At 33.2% G+C, this 23,784-nt stretch overlaps 1 protein-coding gene across 3 annotated transcripts in view; it reads right to left on the reverse strand.

The window, feature by feature from the left end:
- Positions 1-23,784, reverse strand: part of Rsf1 (remodeling and spacing factor 1) — a 160,138-nt gene that overhangs the window by 60,276 nt on the left and 76,078 nt on the right. For all 3 annotated transcript variants that reach the window (XM_005323239.4, XM_040284989.2, XM_040284988.2), the window contains exons 3-4: positions 17,579-17,671; positions 13,092-13,297 (exon numbers count right to left, since the gene is read on the reverse strand). In XM_005323239.4, the coding sequence (XP_005323296.1) occupies positions 13,092-13,297; positions 17,579-17,671 (299 nt within the window). The remainder of the gene's footprint in view (positions 1-13,091; positions 13,298-17,578; positions 17,672-23,784) is intronic.

The raw sequence follows: 23,784 nt of genomic DNA on the forward strand, positions 1-23,784 counted from the left end.
TTTTGCCAATGATGATTTATACCTAAACATGAGAACTCAGTTTCATTTAACAATACAAGGAAATCTCCTATAAATAAAATTCTTGGGGCTGGGGATGTGGCTCAAGCGGTAACGCACTTGCCTGGCATGCGCGGGGCACTGGGTTCGATCCTCAGCACCACATAAAAATAAAGATGTTGTGTCCACCAAAAACTGAAAAGTAAATATAAAAAAAAAAATTCTCTCTCTCTAAAAAAAAAAAAAAAAAAAAAAATTCTAATCCACAAATTATTTTTCCTAGCAAAAGCAGAAGTGTACTATGGTTACTTTAAATGCTACTCAAAAATAAGAAAACTCACTTGGATAATTTTCCTGCTCAAACAAAGAATATGAGATGGTGAGTGTGAAATAGAGTTCAGAAACTTAGCTCTAGAGCTGATACTAAGGTAATCAAAACATGACTTTCTTCTGCCAAGTTCTCAAAGAACTGTGCATGTACCTTGATTTCCATGTAATTTAGATGACATTGTTAGTTTTCAGTTGTGTCATATATCCGCAATCCTATCCATGTCCAGATCTATGCCAGCTAGACTCTACTGCTTGAGAGTTAAGTTGGATTAAGTGGACTCTAAAAGAATGTTTAATGAATAAAGTAATACTTTTCCATAAACAAGATGTCTAGGTGCCCCTAGATAAGTTATATACACACTGAATATTCCTTTTCTGAAATGCTTGGAATGAGAAGTGTTTTAGGTTTCAGATTTTTCTGATTTTGGAATATTTACACATGCATAGACAGATATCATATGGATGAGACCCAAGTCTAAACCAAAAGTTCATTTTTATATATGCTTCCTACATACAATTGGTAATTTCCATATTTTTAATCATTTTGAATATTAAACAATACTTGTACACACAGACATCAGAAAACAAAGGTGTCACTATCTCAGTCTCCATGTGGACAGTCTGAAGATATTTGGCATCATCATCATTGGTGTCTCTGAGTTTATATACTACCAAATAGCAATCACTTTCTTATACTTATTCACATACGAATAAAAATTATTGCCAAGTATGGTGACATACATTTGTAATTCCAGCAACTCAGAAGGCTGAGGCAGGAGGATCACAAGTTTGAGGCCAACTTCAGCAACTTATCAAGGTCTAAAAAACTTAGTGAGAGAGACCTTATTTCAAGTAAAAAATAAAAAGGACTGGAGATGTGGCTCAGTAGTAAAGCATCCCTGGGTTCAATCCCCAGTATTAAAAACACACACACAGAGTATATCATTCATATAGTTAAAAAAAAATGATGTATTCAGGGTTACTACACAGCACAATAGCCTATGCAAGATGTTTCACAAAACAATAAATAGGTTCCAACCTCTACCTACAATAATGTTTTGGTTAAAATGTTAATGTGCACTGATTTTGTGTTTTCTAATGTGAGAAGAAATATCAGAAGCAGTTCAAGGACCAACGAGGTGAGTCTTCTAGGGATGAAGAAACATTCTGCTGGATGGCTTTTTAAAATGTCATATGCATCATGAACAACTGTTTTTGTTTTAGAAGTCTTTGGTGTTATAAACTAACATTATTGCATATTTTTTCCATATTCTTTATTAAGTAAAACTGAAGTACAATAAAGTGTACATATTTGAAGTATGCAATTTGATGAGTAACATGTATATAACTAATACAATGAATACAAAAAGCATTTCTTTGCTTAAATTTGAAATCATGCAGACTGTGTTTCCTGCATGATTTATTACATTAGAAATCAATCACCTTAAGATACATAGAATCCCACCCCATGTCAACCGTTTCAAAATTAAATGGCACACTTAATCTCTGAGGTCAAGGAAGAAAGCACAAGGAAAGTAAATAAAAAGTACTTTGAACTAAGTGATAATAAAAGCTGAAAGTATTAGGATCTCTCAGATGAAACAGTACTCACGTTAACATTTATAACTTAAAGTACCTGTATCAGAAAGAAACTAGAATAACAATCAAATTGTTTTCAAATTAAGTAGTAGGAAGAAAAAAATAAGTGTAGGAGAAGAATTATATGAAATAGAGAAGAAATGATACAGCTAAAAGTTAATATAAATCAAACAAGTCAAATCAAGAAAAAAGCAAGAACACAAAAATAATGGAACAGAAGTTATCAAAGTAACCCTACAGATGCTAAAAATATATTAAGGTAATATTACAATTTATGCCAACATGTATGATAGCTTACATAACATGACCTATATTAAAGAAGGATCCATGTACTGCTGAGAAGAAAATGTATTCACTCATTGATGGATGAAATATTACATATATATTATAATATATATGTTAAATCTAAATTATAGATTGTATTATTTATTTCTATAGTTTCTTTATTTAGTTTTTGTTTGGAAAGTGTCTTCAATAGTGAGAGAGGTGTGTTAAAGTCACCCAGTATTAAGATGTTGTGATCTATTTGAGTCTTGAAGTTGAGAAGTTCGTTTCATGAATGAAGATACTCCATTGTTTGGGGCATTAATATTATGAATGTTATGTCTTGTTGATGTATAATTCCCTTAACCAATATGAACTGTCTTTATTTGTCCCTTCTGATTTACACTGGCCTGAAGACCACTTTATCAGATATGAGCATAGAAAACCTTGCTTGTTTATGCAATCCATGTGATATGTTTTTTCCCATCCTTTCACCTTCAATCTGTAGATTGAAGTGAGTCTCTTAGAGACAGCATATTGTTGTTTTTGTTTTGTTTTTAAATCCAATCTGTCAGTTTATGTCTTTTGATTGATGAGTTTAGACCATGTTAATTCAGGGTTATTATTGAGATGTGATTTGTACACCCAGTCATTTTGGTTTATTCCTAGTTTTTAATTTGAATTAAGTTTCTCCTTTGATTGACTGTTCCTTTAATGTAGTTCTTCCCTTTGTTGGTTTTCATATATTTTTTATTTCATATGTATGGAATATTTTGAAATGCAGGCTTTCTGGTTAAGAATTCTATTAGTTTTTGTTTTATCATGGAAGGATTTTATTTCAATTTCAAATTTGAAACTTAATTTTGCTGGACATAGGATTCGTGGTTGGAATCCATTTTCTTTCAGAGCTTGATATGTTATTCTAGCACCGCCTAGCTTTGAGGATCTGGGTTAAGAAACCAACTGATATCCGTATTAGATTCCCCCTGTATGTAGCCTACTATTTTTAAAAAAATTCTATCCTTATTCTGTATACAAGGTATTTTCATAATGATGTGTTTTGATGTGGGTCTGTTGTAATTATGCACATTTTGGGGGGGTCCTGAAAGCCATTTGTATTTGATTTCCCATTTCTTTCTTTAGATTTTGAGAATTTTCTGGTATTATTTCATTGAAAAGATTGTGTATGCCTTTGGTTAGTATCTCTGCACCTTCATTCATCCCAATAAATCTTAAATTTGGTCTTTTCATATTATTCCATAGTTCTTGGAAATTCTATTAATGGTTTCTTAACATCCTCTCTCTGTGGTTCACTCTATTTTGTCCTCATTGCCTGAGGTTCTGTCTTCCAAGTGGTTTAGTCTGTTGGTGATGCTTTCTATTGAATTTTTAATTTGGTTTACTGTTTCCTTAATTTCAAGGACTTCTGCTTGATTTTTCTTCAGAATCTCTTTATTGAAGGTATCTTTTGCTACCTGTATTTGTTCTCTTACATCATCCTATACTTTGCAGATCAGTTTAACTATGTACATTTTAAACTTCTTTGACATTTCTTCCACAGTGGTGTTATTCAGGTATCTTTGTTTATTTGGGGTGATTTGTTTCCTTGCTTTTTCTTGTTATTTGTGTGTCTACCCATCTAACTGTATGGATCTGTAAAATTTCTACCCTGTGGATTTATAGCACCCCTAAAGGTTTCCAGTACCTCACTCTTTAGGGGGAGACAAGGAATAGCAACAACCAATACAAACAATTTATAGCATTAAACCAAATAATTTCTACCATAATATCTACAATGTAATTTATCACAATAAACAGAAATATATGATCAGTTATTGCCTATAATAAAAACAGCAAGTTTGCAAAAGGGTTTACATTTTCAAATGGTGGACACAGAGAAAACAGAAGTGATAGAGAATGAGATGATTACATGGGAGTAGGAGAGAAGACAGAAGAAAAAGATTAAAGTAAGAGTGAAAGAGAACAGTAGAGACTGGCTGTCAGTGGAAGAAAAGAGAATCAAGGGAAATAGGAGAAAAAAAAATATATATATATATAAAACAAAAATTTTTTAAAAATTAAAACGAATACAAAACAAAACCAAAATATACTAATCAAACATTCTAGTTCACAAAAAACTAATCCATGTAAAATATCTGACTTCAAAAATTCTAGTAATGAGAAAAAAAATAGGAGACTATATAAATGGCCATGTACCATTAAGTTCTCACTTAAACAGTGAACAAGAATTTAAAATAGAAAAAATCTTGATGAAAAGTTAAAATTCTTTCTAATGGAATTCAAAATATTCTCTTTGGTTTGTATCTCTTCTAAGCAGTTTTGGGTGGGGTCTTCTGGAGTATGATGCTCCACCCTCTGGATTCTGGAATGAGAGAGGTAATCCCATTGCATAATTCTTAGAGGCAGGGTTTAGGTTTAGGGCAGATTCCAGGAGCTTCACTGAAAGTTAACTGGTCCGGAGAATTTAATCAGCATACCTCCGGCACCCTGGTCTGCGCTGGAAGACTGCTCCCCTAGGATCCACTTGTGTGGTGGTGATGGTGGGGCAAATCTTAGTCCCTTACATCACCTGCAGACCCCATGTTTCCTGGTCATGGGTTCAATTTCCAACTTCTCCCTCTCCTGCCCTTAGGAGTTCCTGGCCAGATGAATCTCTCCCAACAGGTCCTGCAAGCAGGGGATTGGAGGGGGAGGGGAAGAGCCTGGTGGGTTTCTGCAACCTGTGTATACCTCTCTCCATGTTTGATTTTTCTCCTGGTCACTTATGCACACTCTATGTCATGTAGCATGTGTTTAATGGGCTTGTATTTTGGGCCAAACTAAGTTTGCCAGGAATTGAGTCCTTCAGCGGCCAGCCCCCAGTGTAGAAGCTTCAAAATGTTTCTTTCTTTTCTCCTCCATATGCTGCCTGGAGAGATGGCAGCTTCTTTTCCCTCACACGGGTATCAAGCAGCAAGTTCTTCAGGTTTGCCAGGAAATGTCCTAGAACTCTAAATGCTCCATACCCAGACATGCCTCCAGCCTCCCAAAAATATGGGTTCCTTTAATTTCTTATCCCTCTATTATGCTCATAGAGGGACTTCTCTGGCTGGAGCTTCCAGCCTGGCTGTGGCAACAGCTGTGCTTCTGGAGATTTTTTCCTAATTTTATTATATCCAAACTCCTGAGTCCCTCATCTGCTTTGACTGTTCAGTTTTAAACACCAGTAAAGTCTCTCTTTTTTTTGTTCACCTACCTTCCTTAGAAGCTGCCTGTCAGTTTTCTTGGTTTCACTACGCCAAGCAGCCAGGAATTCGATCTCCTCTATTCTGCCGTCTTGAAAACTCCCTCTTATTTTGTTATTAATCCATACTGCTCTAGTCCTTCAATAAGACTTACATGAATCTTGATGATTCCAATTATAGAAACTTACTTTGCAGAATTAACAGCATCACCTTCCTTGTTAACAAATTCAGGATTACCTTGATTTATAACGACTTTGACTATTACACCAACAGTCAATGATTGGACAACTGGAGTCTCATTATCAATTTTATAAACTTAAGATATGTCCTTATTCCAGCTAAACATCAGATTCTAAAGTTATATATATTTTTTGCATATGGCAGGAGGTAAAAAACATTTCTTAGTTGATAATGCAGAATGCTTCAAAGTCATCTCTTTATTCATCAAAATCACTGAACACAGCTGCAAGACATTGGTCAAGCCAGGAAGCATATCATTAATCACTGTGTTCCAAGCATTGGCAACACCACATAAGGCACTGGAAAAATAAACCCCTTTTTAAAAATTTCCACACCTGCACTTCTGTTTACTTCTGCTAGCCTGCTGTTCAAGAAAGTGTTTTTAAAAATTTATTCTTCATGGATCTAAGGATATTTCATCACATGGCTGAATTAATAAGTCCCCATTTGAGGGAAAGTACATGGCATAAACATTATTTCTGAAAAGATTATCATTTGGAGGATGAGCAGAACAGTGGTCAAGGAATAATAAAATCTTGAGGTTATCATCCAGTCTAGAGGATGGTAAAAAAAAAAGTTAGCATATTAATGAAATGGTAGGAAATTCATCTCTATGAAACAGGTGCACACGCTTTTTTCCATCAAAGTTTACACTTCTTAAGCCTGCTTCATTAGCACATGCAACTGGATACTCTTTTCTTGGCATCCTTAATTCTTGTAGGGCTGACTCATCACCTGTATCAGTGTATTTCTGAGGCCTTTTGTCAGCATTACACACTTGTTCTGGTTTCAGATTTTCAATATTGATGACCCTGTCAAATTCATTAATGAACTTCTCCATTGCTTTGTTCTCAGCACTTATTTTATCATCACAAGTCTTTAAAAATTTAATTCCTACTGAATCCCTTTCCCCTACCAAAGAGGAAAAAGATCAGAGTTTTGATTACTAAACCATGGGTTATCTGCTTTATTAATTCCAAAGCTTAAAATAAATGTAATCAAACAAGGGGATTTTGAGGCAAATCAACATAGTATGAGGTCATTCCTTTTCAATTCTTAGTAGTGATCCATGAGTACTGCTAAGGAGAAAGATGCTATGAATATTCTTATACAAGGTTTTTGAAGATGGGTTTTCATTTCTCTAATATAAATAAATAGAGGTCAAATTGATGGGTTACAGGATATCTATGTGTTAACATTTCAAGAAATTACCAAACTTATAATGATGTTTGTACCATTTTTCATTTCTACTACCAACCAAGGTATAGCGTTCTAGCTGCTCTATTTCCTTGCTAACATTTGGTATTGTCATTTTTCTTCTAGACATTTTTAGAGGCAGTGGTACCTCATGGTGATTTTCAATGGAAACTCTCTCATGAATAATAATGCTGGATTAGTTTTTCATATGAATATTAGCTATACAAACATATTCTTCATGTTGAACAATCCGTATTAAACTTCATCTTCCTTAGTAGACTTGGAACCTAACCACATTATAGTGCCCCTCTGGTCCTAAAGAAACACCTGATAAAGTCTCTATTTAAGCCCTCTATTTGTGAAAATTCTATCACTACTAAACAAATATTATCATATTTTTGTCCTATTCACATTCTTTGCTAATCTTTTTCACTCATAAAGAACTTCTCTTAACTATTATGACGAATAATATCATTTATTATATATTATTTGGTGTAAAAATATTTTATCCTCTCTCATGGGGACCTAATTAGAGATTAACTAATTATAACAAATATTTTTTTCTGTGACAATTCTGTTTTGATATTTTCTGGAACAAGGAAGACACTGGCTAGATAATATATATTTTTGTTATTAAAACTTTATTAACACCTAACTAAACCATACAAAACTGCCATTTTTGCAGGTTAAAAAAAGTTCAAAATGTTGACAATTGCATATAGCTCAATAAAATTTAACAACCTTTACTTTTATTCTACTGTAATCCCATATCTTTTCCAATTTAAAATAAAATTCTACATATATAAATTAACTGCTTCCAATCCATCTCATATACATTAATAATTTTGTAACAAGCAAAAATGGAAATTGCTATTTAACTAAGATATAAAACTACGGTGATGCTATGACATGTTTTTAGTGGAGGACCAAATATGTAAAGTTTAGTGGATTTTCATTTTTATAAACATACTCTATTTGATTTTTTTAATATTTATTAAAATACCTTTGTTTTATTTATTTTTATGTGGTACTGAGGATTGAACCCCGGGCCTCACATGTGCTAAGAGAGCTCTCTAATGCTGAGCCACAACCTCAGGCCTCCATATAATTTTTAAGTTGCAGTGCTCAATTATTTTTACAAATTTGTCAATCATTTAAAAAGGCTGACTACTGGCTTTAAGAAAAACAAAATTCTGAAGACTACATTATTTTCCTTATCTATTAAAAACTAATCAGAAACAGACTTCTAACAACAAATGATCTCTAAGAAAGTTAACAGTATTATTTTAAAGAAATTCCTTTAAGGAAAAGAAGCAGGATTTTCATTTTGCTAGTAAAAAATACAATTCACAATTTAAGAAAAATATCTAAATATACCTGATTAAATGAAAAAGTCATAATTCCACTTGCTTTATTTACTCTTTCCTATCACTTGTGTTTCTTTCTAAATTTCTTGTTAAAAAAGATTAATCCCTCTTTAAAACCCCACTTCATATATACCTCCAGTTTTAGAGAATGCTTGACAGCATTTATCAGTCTTAAGACAATTACGTCTCTGCAATGCAAGTAAGTGTTTTGCTCTTATCAAGCACAGTTCTACATCCCCCTAATATATATCCACTGATCATGGCTCAGCCTGTGAGCAAGTATTCCACAAATGAATTCTTTAAATATGTGAAGAGAGTTATATATCCTTAAGTTTCTACTATATTAAGCATTTTCATTTCATTCTTTTTTTTTTCCCCATAAGGGACTTGCTCCTTCACTACATTAATAAATACTATATTCCAGGTGTGATCTTACCTGAGGCAAGTGGGATGATACTTCACATTATTTTTGGTACAAAATACATATTCATGACAAGTGGTATCTTCCCCCTGCCTCCCACTGGTGTTGATGGAGAATCAAATCCAGGGCCTCAAGCATGCTAGGCAAGCACTCTATCTCTGAGCTAGACCCACAGCCCCCTAATGAGTTTGTAAGGAAGCAAAAAGAACATTATGCTTTTCACATTTAACCTGCACAGAATGGACTTATATGGAGAAGACATGTTAATAGTAGGTTCACTGTGTTGGTAAGTTAAAGCTATCTGAAATGCCGTGCTACAAAACAGCTCATTTATATATGATATCTTCGAATCTGAAGAAAACTATTGTTCTTCTCCAGAAAATACTTACACAATTTATACTTAAAAGCTATTCTTTGCAATATAAGACATTTCACAGGTACCTAAAACCCAGCTAGAAATGTCAGAGCTGTACTGTTTACTACTAAATCCCAAGCTGCTTATTAGCTCGTGGCCTATTATACAAGTTGGTATGTAATAAAAATCTATAAATTTAGTGAAGGAAAAAAAAAAGAATATCAGTGAGTCAATCAAGTGTTCAAAAACCGGATTTTATTATCCAAAATCAGAATCAACAACCCCAATGGTTTCTGAATAGTTCTAAATAGTTCTACATTATTTGGGCAAAGTTCCCAGGAAAATGTGCAGTTACAGATAACTTATTTATAAAGATCTTCAAAACGGCTAAAACTAATCTGCCAACAATTCACTGAAGAACTGGTTCTTCTGTGGTTCTGAACATAAGAAAACTGTGTTCAGAACTTCTGTGTGAACATATGCTTCTGAACACTTCCCACATACATACACCATTTTATGATTACCATATACATATTTACACATAGAAAGAGGATTTAAAAACAAATAAAAATGCAGAAGTGGCCAGGCATGGTGGCACGTGACTATAATCCCAGTTGGATAAAGACGAGGCAGGTGGATTTCAAGTTACCAACACTGGCAACTTAATAAAAACATGTTTTGAAACTTTTTTAAGGTCTGGGATGTAGCTCAGTGATAAGAGTGTCCCTTGGTTCAATACACATACAAACAAACACACACACACACACACACACACACACACCACTTAAATGAAATTTAAACACAGAAAAAGGAAGCAGAAGCATAGAGAATAAAGTCTGGGGAATAGTCAAGAGTGAGAAGAGTTTGTAAAAGAAGGATCTGTACCTTTCTTCAATGAAGAAACTAACTTTGAATCTTTGGGGTTAGAAAAGCCAATGCTGAGGGATGGCCTGTAGCTCAGTGACAGAAGGCTTGCCTAGCACTTTTAAGGCATTGAGTTCAATCCTAAGCACCACATAAAAATAAACAAACTACCAAAAAAAAATGCAACTACAAAAAAAGTATTTTTTAAATATTTTTTAGTTATACATGGACACAATATCTTTATTTTGTATATTCAATTTTGATGTGGTATTGAGGATTCAACCCAGTACCTCATATCTGCGAGGCAAGCATTCTGCCACTGAGCCACAACCCCAGTCCTTTTTTTTTTGAAAGAAAAAGAATAGCAAACAACAACAAGTGCTGGCGAGGATGTGGAGAAAAGGGTACACTTGTGCATTGCTGGTGGGACTGCAAATTGGTACGGCCAATTTGAAAAGCAGTTTGGAGATTCCTGGGAAAGCTGGGAATGGAACCACCATTTGACCCTGCTATTGCCCTTCTTGGACTATTCCCTGAAGACCTTAAAAGTGCATGCTACAGGGATACTGCCACATCGATGTTCATAGCAGCACAATTCACAATAGCTAGACTGTGGAACCAACCAAGATGCCCTTCAATAGATGAATAGATAAAAAAAAATGTGGCATTTATACACTATGGAATATTATGCAGCACTAAAAAATGACAAAATCATGGAATTTGCAGGGAAATGGATGGCACTAGAGCAGATTATGCTTAGTGAAGCTAGCCAATCCCTAAAAAACAAATACCAAATGTCTTCTTTGATATAATGAGAGCAACTATGAACAGAGTAGGGAGGAAGAGCAGGGAAAAAAAAGATTAACTTTAAACAGAGACATGAGAAGGGAGGGAAAGGGAGAGATAAGGGAAATTGCATGGAAATGAAGGGAGACCCTCATTGCTATACAAAATGGGGATAGTAGGGGATAGGAAAGGTAGCAGAATACAACAGTTACTAATAGGGCATTATGTAAAAATGTGGATGTGTAACCAATGTGATTCTACAATCTGCATTTGGGGTAAAAATTGGGAGTTCATAACCCACTTCAATCTAATGTATGAAATATGATATGTCAAGAGCTTTGTAATGTTGTGAACAACCAATAAAAAAAAATAAAAAAAGAAAAAAAGAAGAAAAAGAATAGCCAATACTTTTAAAAGCTACAAAGAAAAAAGCAAATATTTACAGAGTGCTTTTATGGTATTAGCATCATTTTTCATAAATTCCTCACAACAACTTTTTAGGGAAGTATTAACATCTTTGTTTTAAAGAACAGGAAAGCAGCTCTGAGAGAAATGAAGTGCCTACAGATAGTAAATGGAGAAACCCAGATTAAATGTTAACTCAAAATTTTACATCATGCATTAGGGTATAATCTACTTAAAACATTAGTTGTTTTAAACATGTATGACTCAACAACAGTAATTATAATTATAATTATAATTATTTTTCTCTGCGCTATTTTCTTGGTCAACAGACTAGGACAGAATATTTTAAAATAAGTATAGGTTGATATGAGGAATCACCGACATGCTGGTAAAATCTCAAGAACAGAACTCCAGAGCTAAGGTTGTAGCTCAATGGTAGAGCACTTGCCTAGCACATGTGAAGCACTGGGTTTGATCCTCAGCTCCACATATAAATTGTGTCCATCTACAACTAAAAATATTAAAAGAAAAAAGAAAGAACTACAAAGAGAATCATGTAGTTATATGTGCATATAAAACAATACCCAAAGAATTCAATCCTTTCACATTTATTCTTAGAGAATAAAAGTTGAGATTTTCTGACCTATCCAAATATTATAAATTAAGAAGTAATCACTAAAAAAATGCTAAAAGTAAAAAGGAGCAAAAACCGATATACGCCAATGTCAAAAGGAGCTTTGCATAAGCCAGCAGTTAGATATTCATGAGTTCTCCCTACTTTATAGGATCCATGATGTTTTCTATTTATTTTTAATATTTATTTTTCAGTTTTTGGTGGACACAACATCTTTATTTTATTTTTATGTGGTGCTGAGGATTGAACCCAGCGCCCCACGCATGCCAGGCAAGCATGCTACCGCTTGAGCCACATCCCCAGCCCCACGATGTTTTCAAAATTAAAATATACTATGGCCATAAATGAAATATTTCTAAAAAAGTTAAAAGATAAAAAATTAGACATAAATATTCTCAATATCCCAGTTTCACTTATGACTTTTTTCATCTTGTTTTTAAATTCTAATTTGTTATATATGATGGAAGAATGCATTACAATTAATATTACATATGTAGAATACAATTTTTCATATCTCTGGTTGTACACAAATAAGTCACACCATTTGTGTTTTCATACATATACTTAGGGTAACGATGTCCACCTCATTCCACCATCTTTTCTAACCCCATGCCCCCTCCCATTCCCTCTTTTCCCTTTGCTGTATCTTACGATTTTTAAAAAAGTTATAATTCAAGATTGTATACTATATCTGTTTAAATATCTTTGTCAAAAAAATGAAATATCAAAACATTTTAAAAGGACTAGGACAAGAAATCATAATGTTCTTTAGAAACCAATAAATAAATTTGTACACAGCAAATTAGAAAACATATGGTGGGGCTGGCGATGTGGCTCAGGCGGTAACACGCTCGCCTGGCATGCACGGGGCGATGGGTTCAATCCTCAGCACCACATAAAAATAAAATAAAGATGTTATGTCTACCGAAAACTAAAAAGTAAATATTAAAAAAATTCTCTCTCTTTAAAAAAAAGCATTAAAAAAAGAAAACATACGGTGATAAAATATGTTGGGCAACTTCAAACAGAAATAAATAAGCAATGCCTAATAGAATATGATAGATAAATCAAGAAAAAAAATGCTTTTCTGGTGTTTTTATCTAAGAATATATACTTTTACAAATACTATTACACAATATTATTATTCAGATTATGGCTTTTTGAAGTACAGACTTATGTCCTGATTTGGATTGAACTGCCAAATACTTAAATTTATTTGACAAATAACTAATTAAGTACCTAATAAAGATACAGTTTTGGGCTCTAGGTTAGGCCCTGGAAATTCAACAATCCCATTAAAAGGTCTACCCTTGCCTCAAAGATCACATAGAGAGGAGATGAAAGTAAGAATCATGTAAATAAATGTAGAGATTCCAATAAAGAATACCTGACAATGCATTTCCATGAAGAGCCATCTTGATCATCTTGTTCTTCTATGTACATTCTGACATTATGATCTTGATCCAACTGGTACCAGTACATAAGGCCATCTTTGTCTCGCCCAATTGGCTGGAGACGCATAGTATCAGCATCTTCCTCATTAATAATATTCTTGAATTTAAGATTGTCATCAAACTGACACTCACAGAGATACTGAAAAAACAAAAATGTCTTAAAATGTTTCTAAATAATAATAATATTTCTCCATCACAAGAAATATGATATAACCACATAATTGATGTAAGCAAAGCAGACAGAACACACAGTTTATCCATTTTTCACTATCCTCTTCCCAAATGTGTTTAAAAGAATTAAAGAGATTAAGTTTTAAACTTACGTTTTAATTCTACACCATTGTATAGGTATAAAACAACCACTGATGTAAAGTGCCATAGATTATATCCCTAGTACCAATAAATAAATAAATACATACATACATACATACATTCATTCATACATACATATAACCACTGACATAAACCAAATTATATTTCTAAAGCAAAAATCTATTTGCAATAAAAACTCCCAAGTTGTCCCACAGGTATAAATTTTTTTTTCACTGCTGTCAATCATTGTTTAAGTTATTAACTAATTAGGCAAATAAAAATTACATATATTCACTGTGTGTAATATGATGTTTTAATGTATGTAAACCATGAAGAATAGCTAAATCAAGCAACTTAACGTTTATTACTTCACATACTTATTTCTTGTGGTAAGAACACTTAAAATCAATTAGCAATTTTTAAGTATGTAATATATTTTTCTTAATAAGACTATCTTGTACAATAGATTTCTTTAAATTCTTTCTTCTAACTGAATTTTTTTTAAGGTTGACCAATTTCTCTCCTATCTGCCCAATAACTACAAGCCACATAACCACCATTCTACTCTCTGTTGCTGTGGGTTCGAGTCTTTATATTCCACGTTTAAGTAAGAACATGGGGTATTTCTTTCTGTGCCTGGCTTATTTCATTAACACAATATGTCCCAGGATCATTCATATTGTCACAAATGACAGTATTTCCTTTAAGCCTGAAGAATTTTCCATTTTATATATATATGTGTATGTGTACACTTATATTCACATATTTTATCTATCCATTTCATATATAAATAGACACCTGGATTCATTCCATATTACAATAACACAGGAGTACACATATGTGTTTCAAAAACTGATTTTTTGAGGCTGGAGTTGTAGCTAAGTGGTAGAGCACTTGTGAGGCACTGCGTTAAATTCCCAGCACCACATATAAATATGCAAATAAAGGTCCACGAACAATTAAAAAAATATTTTTTAAAAAAACTGATTTTATCTCCACTAAATATGAACCCAGTAGAGGGACTGCTAAATCATTTGGCAGTTGGTTTTAATTTTTTGAGAAAACTCCATACTGTTTTCCCTAAGGTCTATACTAATTTACATTCTCACAACAATGTACAAGGGCCTTTTCCCTTTTCTTTACGTCTTTGTCAAACCTCATCATTTTCTATGATTGCACTGAATTTATAGATTACTTTGGATAATGTGTATATTTTAACAATATGAATTCGTCTGACCTGTGAACATGGATGTCTTCCCATATATTTGTGTCTCTATTTCTTTCTTCAATGTTTTAAAATTTTCAGTATAGAGACTTCACTTCACTGGTCAAAATTTATTCCTATTTTAAATTTATTAATGTTATTGTAAATGGGATTGTTTTCCTGATTGTGGGGGGAGGGTAATTTGTTATTAGCATATAGAAACAGTACTGATTTTTGTATTAAAAGTTTTAGAACATAACTTTACTAAATTCATTTATTAGTTCTAATAACTTTTCAGAGAGTTCTTTTGGGCTTTCTAGATAGAATTGGCATCTAAAAGGAGTAACAATTTTACTCCTTCCAGTTCAATCTGAATCCTTTCCTTTCTTTGTTCTTGACCAACTGTCTTGGCTAGTTTTCCTACTAATCTGTTGAACAGAAATAACTAGAATAGGCATCCTTGTCTTATACTAGATCTTAAGAGAAAAAAAAATTTCCGTTTTCACTGTTAATTAAGATACGGGCTCCAGGTTTATCATAAAAAGTTTTGTTGTTTTTTTGTTTGTTTGTTTTATTGGTATATATCAGTGTTGCCATCTTGCATGTTTCTAGAAATTTAACCATTTCTTCTAGGTTATATTGTTAGCATATATTCTTCCTAAGTCTCTTACGATCCTTTTTTTGTGATATTAATTATAATAACTCATTTAATTCTTATTTATCTTTTCTTACTCTAGGTATAAGTTTGTCAAGTATATCTTTTCTAAAAAGATAAATCTTATTTCACTGAGATTCTTTCTTTTTTTATTTCATTTATTTCTGTTCTAATCTTTGTTATTTCCATCCTTCCGCTTACTTTGGGCATAGTGTATTCTTTTGCTATTTCCTTGACATATAAATTAGCTCTTTGAGATCTTCGTTTTTAATGTACATGTTATCACTATGAAATTCCTTTTTAGTACCGTTTTAGCTGGATCTCATACATTTTGGCAAATTATTTTAATTTTCATTGGTATTGAGGTATTTCCTAAGTTCCTTTTGATTTCTTTTTAGACCCACTGGTTATTCAGGAGTCATGGTATAAAATTCCAGTTATTGTTTCTCTCCTATAGCTTTTAAACAAACATTATTCTTGAAAGGACTTTTTTTTTAAATTTTGTTGTAGTTGGACATAGTAACTTTATTTTATTTATTTATTTTATGTGGTGCTGAGGCACTCCAACCCAGTGCCTCACACGAGCTAGGCTAGCGCTCAACCGCTTAGCCACAAACCCCCCCCCAAAGGACTATTTTTGAAACTTGAGATATAGCAAGTGTTTAGGGAAGGTAATAAAGAAGGTAATGAAAGCATTGATAGATGTTTCTGGAGAACTATCTTAATAAAAAAAGAAAAAAATCCTCATTTCTAAAATAGAAGTAAAACTTTTTGTTGTATATTTTGTATAGGATTATGTATCAAAGTCAGATTTCTTCTATGAGTTTCTCTACTTAGGCAGGAATAAATGAAATTCCTCTTTGCCTTTGCTTGTGCCAACTAGCCCAAAAGCCTATATACTTTTTTTACCGTGTGTATGTGTGTGTGTGTGTGCGTGTGTGTATGTGTATGTGTTGTTTCCTTTTGCAATGTTGGGGATTCAACCCAAAGATCCAGAATACTAGGCAAGTGCTCTCTAAACATTATGTGATCAAGAATTCTTATCATCAAAAAAAATTTATAACACAAGCTCAATAATTATATGTGTATTATAGACATTACATTCATGTATTCATATTTATCATACACCTGCCTCTTTATCAACAATTATATACATTTTAGGAATGCACAAAAAGTTATTTCAGAAGCTGAAATTTTAAAAAATTATGAACAGAAGTTCTAGGCTCTATTCTAACACTCCAATGAGAAACTTTATATACTCGTTTGGGACCACAAACTAAACTGGGGATAGATGAGCTTGCATGATAATTCACTTTGAAATATGAGTTTACTATATATTTGGTTTTCTCAGAAACATTATATGCATCTTATAGATTTTCATGTAGGTTGTAAAGGCCATTAATATATAACAACAAAATAATAGCTACTCCATAGCTTTAGTCTATCTCTGAAAAAAATGTATGTATGCTGACATTGTAGATTAGAAATCATCATAAAATCTTGAGGTCCTTTGAACATAGAGCCTAGTTATCAAACACTGCAAATTTTAGAATTAATGAAGACATCATTTATATTTTCACAGAGAATATTATTCATCCCATATTATGCTGACATAATATCCTCCTGCCTAATTAAGAAGTGGGCAGGGGGGAAAAAAGAAAACCCTGAAAATAAGCCTACATTGAGATGACTCATTTTAAACGAGTACTTCTAGAATATGTGAGGGTTTTATTAAACACGCAGTGATATGCCCTTAGTCATCTGGAAAACAATATCACATTACTATGTTGGTAAATCAGTAAAAGAGTATCCACAGTTTACAACATTTGGCAATGAATGTGAAAGCTGAAAACAGTGAAAAACTTAATTTAAGGTAATTGCTTATTCATTCTATTACTTTCCTTGCAAGCAGAAATAAATTAAACATGTTTTGAAGACAATTTTTAAAAACAGCAATTCAGAGAACAGACTGTTTTGTCACAGAAAAATAAAGAAGCAAAAAATTTATTGTTCGGGGCTGGGGCTCAGTGGTAGCGCACTTGCCTGGCATGTGTGCGGCACTGTGTTCAATTCTCAATACCACATTTAAATAAATTTTTTTTAAAAAAAGGTCTATGAACAACTAAAAAAAATTTTTTTTAATCTTTTGTTCAACAATGTCTTTTTTATGTTTTTTTTAATTTAACTGGGAGTCAAAGTCAAATTTTAAATTAAATAAAAATAATTGTAACAAATAATACATTTATTACCTTTAAGAGTGCTAGTTTACATTCAACACTCATTTCAAGATATCCTTTCTTCTCCATCTCCCATGCCCATGTACTGTTAAATTCTTGGCATATCTGTAAGAAAAAAATAAATATCTTAAGAGCAAATTTTATTAACATTGGCAGTTTTCTGTGATCATGTTGTGTGTTTTTTGGCGGGGGTTTTGGGGGGTTAACTAGGAATAGAACTCGGAGGCACTCAACCACTGAGCCACATCCCCAGCCCTTTTTAATTTTTTATTTAGAGACAGGGTCTGGCTGAGTTGCTTAGGGCTTCTCTAAGTTGCTAAGGCTGGCCTGTGATCCTCCTGCCTCAGCTTCTAAAGCTGCTGGGATTATAGGTATGTGCCACCGCACTAGTGATGTTAAGTGTTTTTGCTAATACATATGTATAAAGGAAGGAGTTTTTACCAAACCACTGTCCAATCTAATTCCACCCTAAAAACAATCGTACTTAAATCTATCAAGAATGTTTACTATTGTCTGAAAACTGAATTAAAGGTAAAAAGTAAACTCTGGAGCTCTGTGCTTTGCTCTTTTAGGGCATATTTTTCATGTTAGAATACTTATTTTAGTCTGTTAAGGCTTAAGTCCTTGAAGACAGGGCAACAGTTTGTTCACCTAGAATGGAAATATGCTTTAAAAAAAGGTGCTAAAAGGAACATACAAACTTAACGAAATTAGGGATTAAACAACTTGGGGGTGCTTTCCCATCAGGCTATAACACCAACGCTTTTAATTTATACTTTTGAGTCAGGTTCTCACTAAGTTGCCAAGGCTGACCTTGAATTTGCAATTCTCATACCTTACCTCCTAGCCAAAATGGAGTTTTACTCAGCCATATAGAAGAATGAAATTTCAATGTCCTCCTGTTTGTTATGGATAAAATCAAAATTCCAATATGGAACTTCATTTAAATGCTTTAACTTACATGGCTCAGATTCTCTCCCAACACAAACATTTCAGAAAAAACAGAGCCACTCTACCATACTGAAGTAAAAAGATTTATGCTGTTGTTGTTGTTGGAACTGAGGATTGAACCCAGGGGTACATAACTACTGAGCCACATCCACAGCCCTTTTAAAAATTATTTAGAGATAGGGTCTCACTGAGTTACTGAGGCTTGCTTTGAACTTGCCATCCTCCTGCCTCAGCTTCCTGAGCAGATGGGATTATAGGAATGCGCCATAGTACCTAGTTTAAAAAAATATTTAAAAAAAAGAACACTACTGAAAAGCCATGTGCTTAAAATCTTTAAGCCAGATTTTTCAGTAATAAAAGGAGAACAAGAATGAGGATATTAACTGAGCATGGAAAATTATGCAAAATGCCTATCAATTTGATTTATTTTATTTCAAGGAACAAAGAGAAAAATGAAGGTCAAGGAAAAAGGACCCAGGAGCATAGGCAATTAGCCAGGTAGGACAAGCAGGCAAGAGGGACTGCTTAAGACAACCTAGGAATAACCTGGATGGATCCTCAGAGGTGCTTTTCCTATTCTCCACTACTGCAATTTTTGCCAACTGGACTAATAAATAAACATCACAAGACGTAAGTAATAGGACAGTAAAAGAATGCAAGTACATGGCCAAGAACTCTACAATAGAATTGGGTCTTCAAGGACTCATAAGAAGGAATTTCCCATTACCTGGAATACCACCATACTTCCTCCCACTGACAGCACTGCATTTTAAAAAGAAAAACAAAAGAAAAACAAATTTTAAACCCAAGACAAATGGAGAAAAAAGAAAATTTTAGGAGTATTATATAGGTTAGACCTAAAATAAGTATATCAAAAGCTAAAAGATGAAGATCTGAATACACATTTCACCTCCATGGGAAAGATAATAAGTGCTGGTGAGGATGTAAAATAATCACAGATAGTGAATGGAAAGGTAACACAGAGCACCTGCTTTGAAGAAAAGGTAGGCAGTTCCTCAAATTTTGGCAATGAGTTACCATAATACTTAGCAATTTCTTGTATTCATATAAGAAAAAAAACCATAAAAGCAATAGCAGTATTATTCACATTGGTCAAATGGTAAAAGAAAACAAATCAAATGTACACAATCAGTTGAATGAATAACAAAATGTACATTCATATAACAGAATTTATGCAGTCATAAAAAGGAATAAATAGGACTAACAATGTGGCTCGTGGAAGAGAGCACTCAAGTCCCTGGTTTTGATTCCCAGGACTGAAAAATAAATAAAAAAATTAAAAGTGGGAGAGGGACAGTGTTGAAGTAGTGATGCCTACTGCAGCATAGATGAACCCTGAAAACATATTAATGAAAGAAACTAAAAACAAAAGGTCACATACTGCATGATTTTATATATATAACAAATGTCCAGTATAGAGAAATCCAGATTCAGACAATAAATTAATAGTTGCCAGGAAGTAGGAAAAAGAATAAATGTGGATAGCTCCTAATGGGTAGGGATTTCTTTTATGAGTAATAAAAATGTTTTGGAAATAAGAAAGGTTTCATACTCCTTGTAAATGTACTAGAGAAAACTAAATCACATAATTTAGAAGTGTTAATTTTATTGTATATGAATAACATTTCAACCCTTAAATTGACTGATTCTTATCTGCAGCAAGGAAGTGAAAAAGAGATTTGAATTTCACCTGTGAAATAAGAGAAGTATTACTTACTTTAATCATTTGTTTATATTTAAGAAAATAACAAAGTCACTTATCACTAAGGGAGCTGGGGATAGACGCTATACTGATAAAATAAGCAAATATATGGTTTATAATTATCAGTGTAGCTTCTGTCCAATTTTTGTTAAAAATAAGGAAATATATAGTTTATAATTAACAAAAATTGTATGTCAAAAGAAGCAAGGTGTAAATATGTCAGTTTTGTATCTAATAATTTTGTAGGAAGATGAAACCAAATATTTATATAGCACACACACCCCACAATAAGTACCAGAAGGGCAAAGATGAATTAAGAGATGGTCTCCACTCCAAGAAAGTCAGAATTCTGAGAAGAACAGACAATAATGCAAACAATTATCGTAGAAAAAACAGTCAGTGAGCTACCTGCAAAATGCGTAACCAATTAGATTATAAATATGAAAACAAAGAGAAGAGAAATACTAACTCAGTCAAAGGATAAAGGGAAACCAAGGAAAGTTTTATTCAACTGGTGACATTTGTCCAAGGTCAAAAGAATCAATAAGGTTTTACACATGAGGAGGTAAAATGGAATGTCAAAAAGAAAACACGTTTTCCAATGGGAATACGAATGATTACGACATAATAACAACTAGGCAGGTTGAACACAGGAGTTTGTTATGGTGAATCCTAGAAAAATAGACTGAAAGTGTGCTTGAGGGGCTAAGGTTATAGCTCAGTGACAGAGAGCTTGCCTATCAAGTGTGAGACACTGGATTTGCTTCTCAACACCACATATGAATAAATAATGTCCATCAACAAATAAAAATTTAAAAAAAATTTTTTTAAAGTATGCTTGAAGTTGGCAATGGGCAGAGATATAAGTGAAGGAAGACAGTGAGCCTGTCAAAACAGAGCATGGGTTGTGGAAAAAGAGGGGCAGAAGATGACCACAACCCTGACCCACCACACAGTAGGAACACAGTCAATGTGTGGGGTGGCCTTTCCCACTGGCTTCTATCTAGTGACAAGAGCCAGGACGTACAAGTCCATCATCCAGGTTCCTAAAAGCAAGGTAGTGGTAACTTGCAGAAACACTACAAGATTATAAGGTAGAAACTGTAAAACCTTGAATCAATACTACTAGAAAGGAAGACACACGGACAACATGAAGAAACAGGTGAAGAAAGTGCCAGAAAAAAACCAAACTGATAATAGATTCCATTGACTGATAAGAGATTCCATTGACAGCCCAGTAGATAAAATGTCAGAGAAGGAATTCAGAATGTACATAATTAAAACAAAGCAAAGCATTAATTAAGAAAGCTAATATAAGGGCTGGGGATGTGGCTCAAGAGGTAGTGCACTCGCCTGGCATGCGTGCGGTCTGGGTTTGATCCTCAGCACCACATACAAACAAGGATGTTGTGTCCGCCGAAAACTAAAAAATAAATATTAAAAAATTCTCTCTCTCTCTCTCTCTCTCTCTCTCTCTCTCTCTCTCTCTCTCTCTCTCTCCCCCCCCCTTTAAAAAAATAAAAAAATAAAAGACACTTTATTAAAAAAAAAAAAAGAAAGCTAATATAGGCAACAACTGGCCAACCCAACAAAGACATGAGAGAAAAAAAAAAAAAGTAGCAAAATATTACTTCAAGAAAGAAACTCTGAAGAAAAAAAAAAGGAAACAGAAAACCTTGAAATAAAGTAAACAAGAAACCAAATAAAAATTTCAATAAAAATTATCAAGAACAAAGTAGATTGCTTAGAAGACAGAATCTAAGGTACTGAAGACAAAAAATATAATTTTATAAATAAATTTGACCACACAGTGAAGATAGTGAGAAACAACTAACAGAATCTCCAAGAATTAAGGGACAACATGAAAAGATCAAATCTAATAATTATCATGATAGAGGAAGGCACAGAGATACAAACCAAGAGAATGCACATTCTCTTCAACGAAATAATATCAGAAAATTTCCAAACATGAAAATCAAATGTAAGAGGCTTACAAGACACCAAATGTACAAAATTACAACACATCCACACCAAGGCACGTTATAATGAAAATGCATACCATACATAGTAAGGATAGAATTTTCAAGGCCGCAATAAAAAAGTTTCAGATTACATATACGGGAAAACCAATCTGGATCTCAGATTTCTCAACCCAGACCATCATAGCTAGGAAATCCTGGAAAAACATATACCAAGCTCTGAAAGAAAATGGAAGCCAACCAAGAATCATATGTCCAGATCTGATGATCAAAAAAAAAAAAAAAAACCTTTGAAATAAACAAAAATTAAAAGAATTTTCAACAAGAAAGCTGGCATTACAGAATATTCTCAGCAACATATTCCATGAAGAGGAAACGAAAATCAGCAAAGGGAGGAACTACACTAAAGGAAAAGCCAATCAAAGGAGAATCCAATTTAAGTTAAAAACCAAAAATACACCAAAATGTCTGGGAATACAAATCTATCTTCACTATCTTCACTGTGTGGTAAAATTTATTTATAAGATTATATTTTTTGTCTTCACTGCCTTAGGTTCTGTCTTCCAAGTGATCATGTCTCAAAATAACCCTGAATGTCAATGACCTAAACTCATCAATTAAAAGACACAGACTGGATTTTAAAAAAAGATCCAACAACACGCTGCCTTCAAAAGACTCATATCATAGGAAAAGACATTCACAGACTGAAGGTAAAAGGATGGGAAAAAAATATATCACTCACATGAGCCACATCAACAAGCAGGGGTTTCCATCCTAATATCAGATAAGTGGACTTCACATCAAAGTTAGTCAGAAGAAATAAAGAGGGACATTTCACATTGCTTACGGGAAATATACATCAACAAGACATAACAATCACAAATATCTATGCCTCAAACAATGGAGCATCTAAGTATATTAAACAAACCCTTCTCAATTTCAAGAAGCAAATAGATCACAACACAATAATAGTGGTGACTTTAACACACCTTTCTAAACACTGGATAAATCTTCCAAACAAAAACTAAACAGAGAAAGTACAGAACTAAATAATGCAATCAATGACTTAGACTTAACAGACATATATACAGTATTCCATCTATCATTGAGCAAATACACCTTTTTCTCAGCAGCACATGGATCCTCCTCTAAACTACAAAGTAACTCTCAGCAAGTACAAAAAAATAGAGATACTATCCTGTATTCTATAATATCATAATAAATGAAACTAGAAATCAATGATAAAATAAAAAATAGAAGCTACTCCAACACCTAGACACTAGATAGATAGTAAAAACAGCAATGGATAGCAGAAGACATCAGGGAGGAGATAAAAATATTCTTAGAGGTAAATGAGAACACTGACACAACATATCAAAATCTCTGGGACACTGAAGGTAGTGCTAAGAGGAAAGTTCATTGCAATGAGTTCATTCATTAAAAGAATAAAAAGTAAACAAATAAATGACGTAATATTACATCTCTAGAAAACAAATCAACACCAAAAATAGTATAAGAAATGACTGAAATCAATGAAATTGAAACAAAAGAAAACAATTTTAAAA

Source organism: Ictidomys tridecemlineatus, chromosome 4 (genome assembly GCF_052094955.1).
Source record: "Ictidomys tridecemlineatus isolate mIctTri1 chromosome 4, mIctTri1.hap1, whole genome shotgun sequence".
Lineage (NCBI taxonomy): Eukaryota > Metazoa > Chordata > Mammalia > Rodentia > Sciuridae > Ictidomys > Ictidomys tridecemlineatus.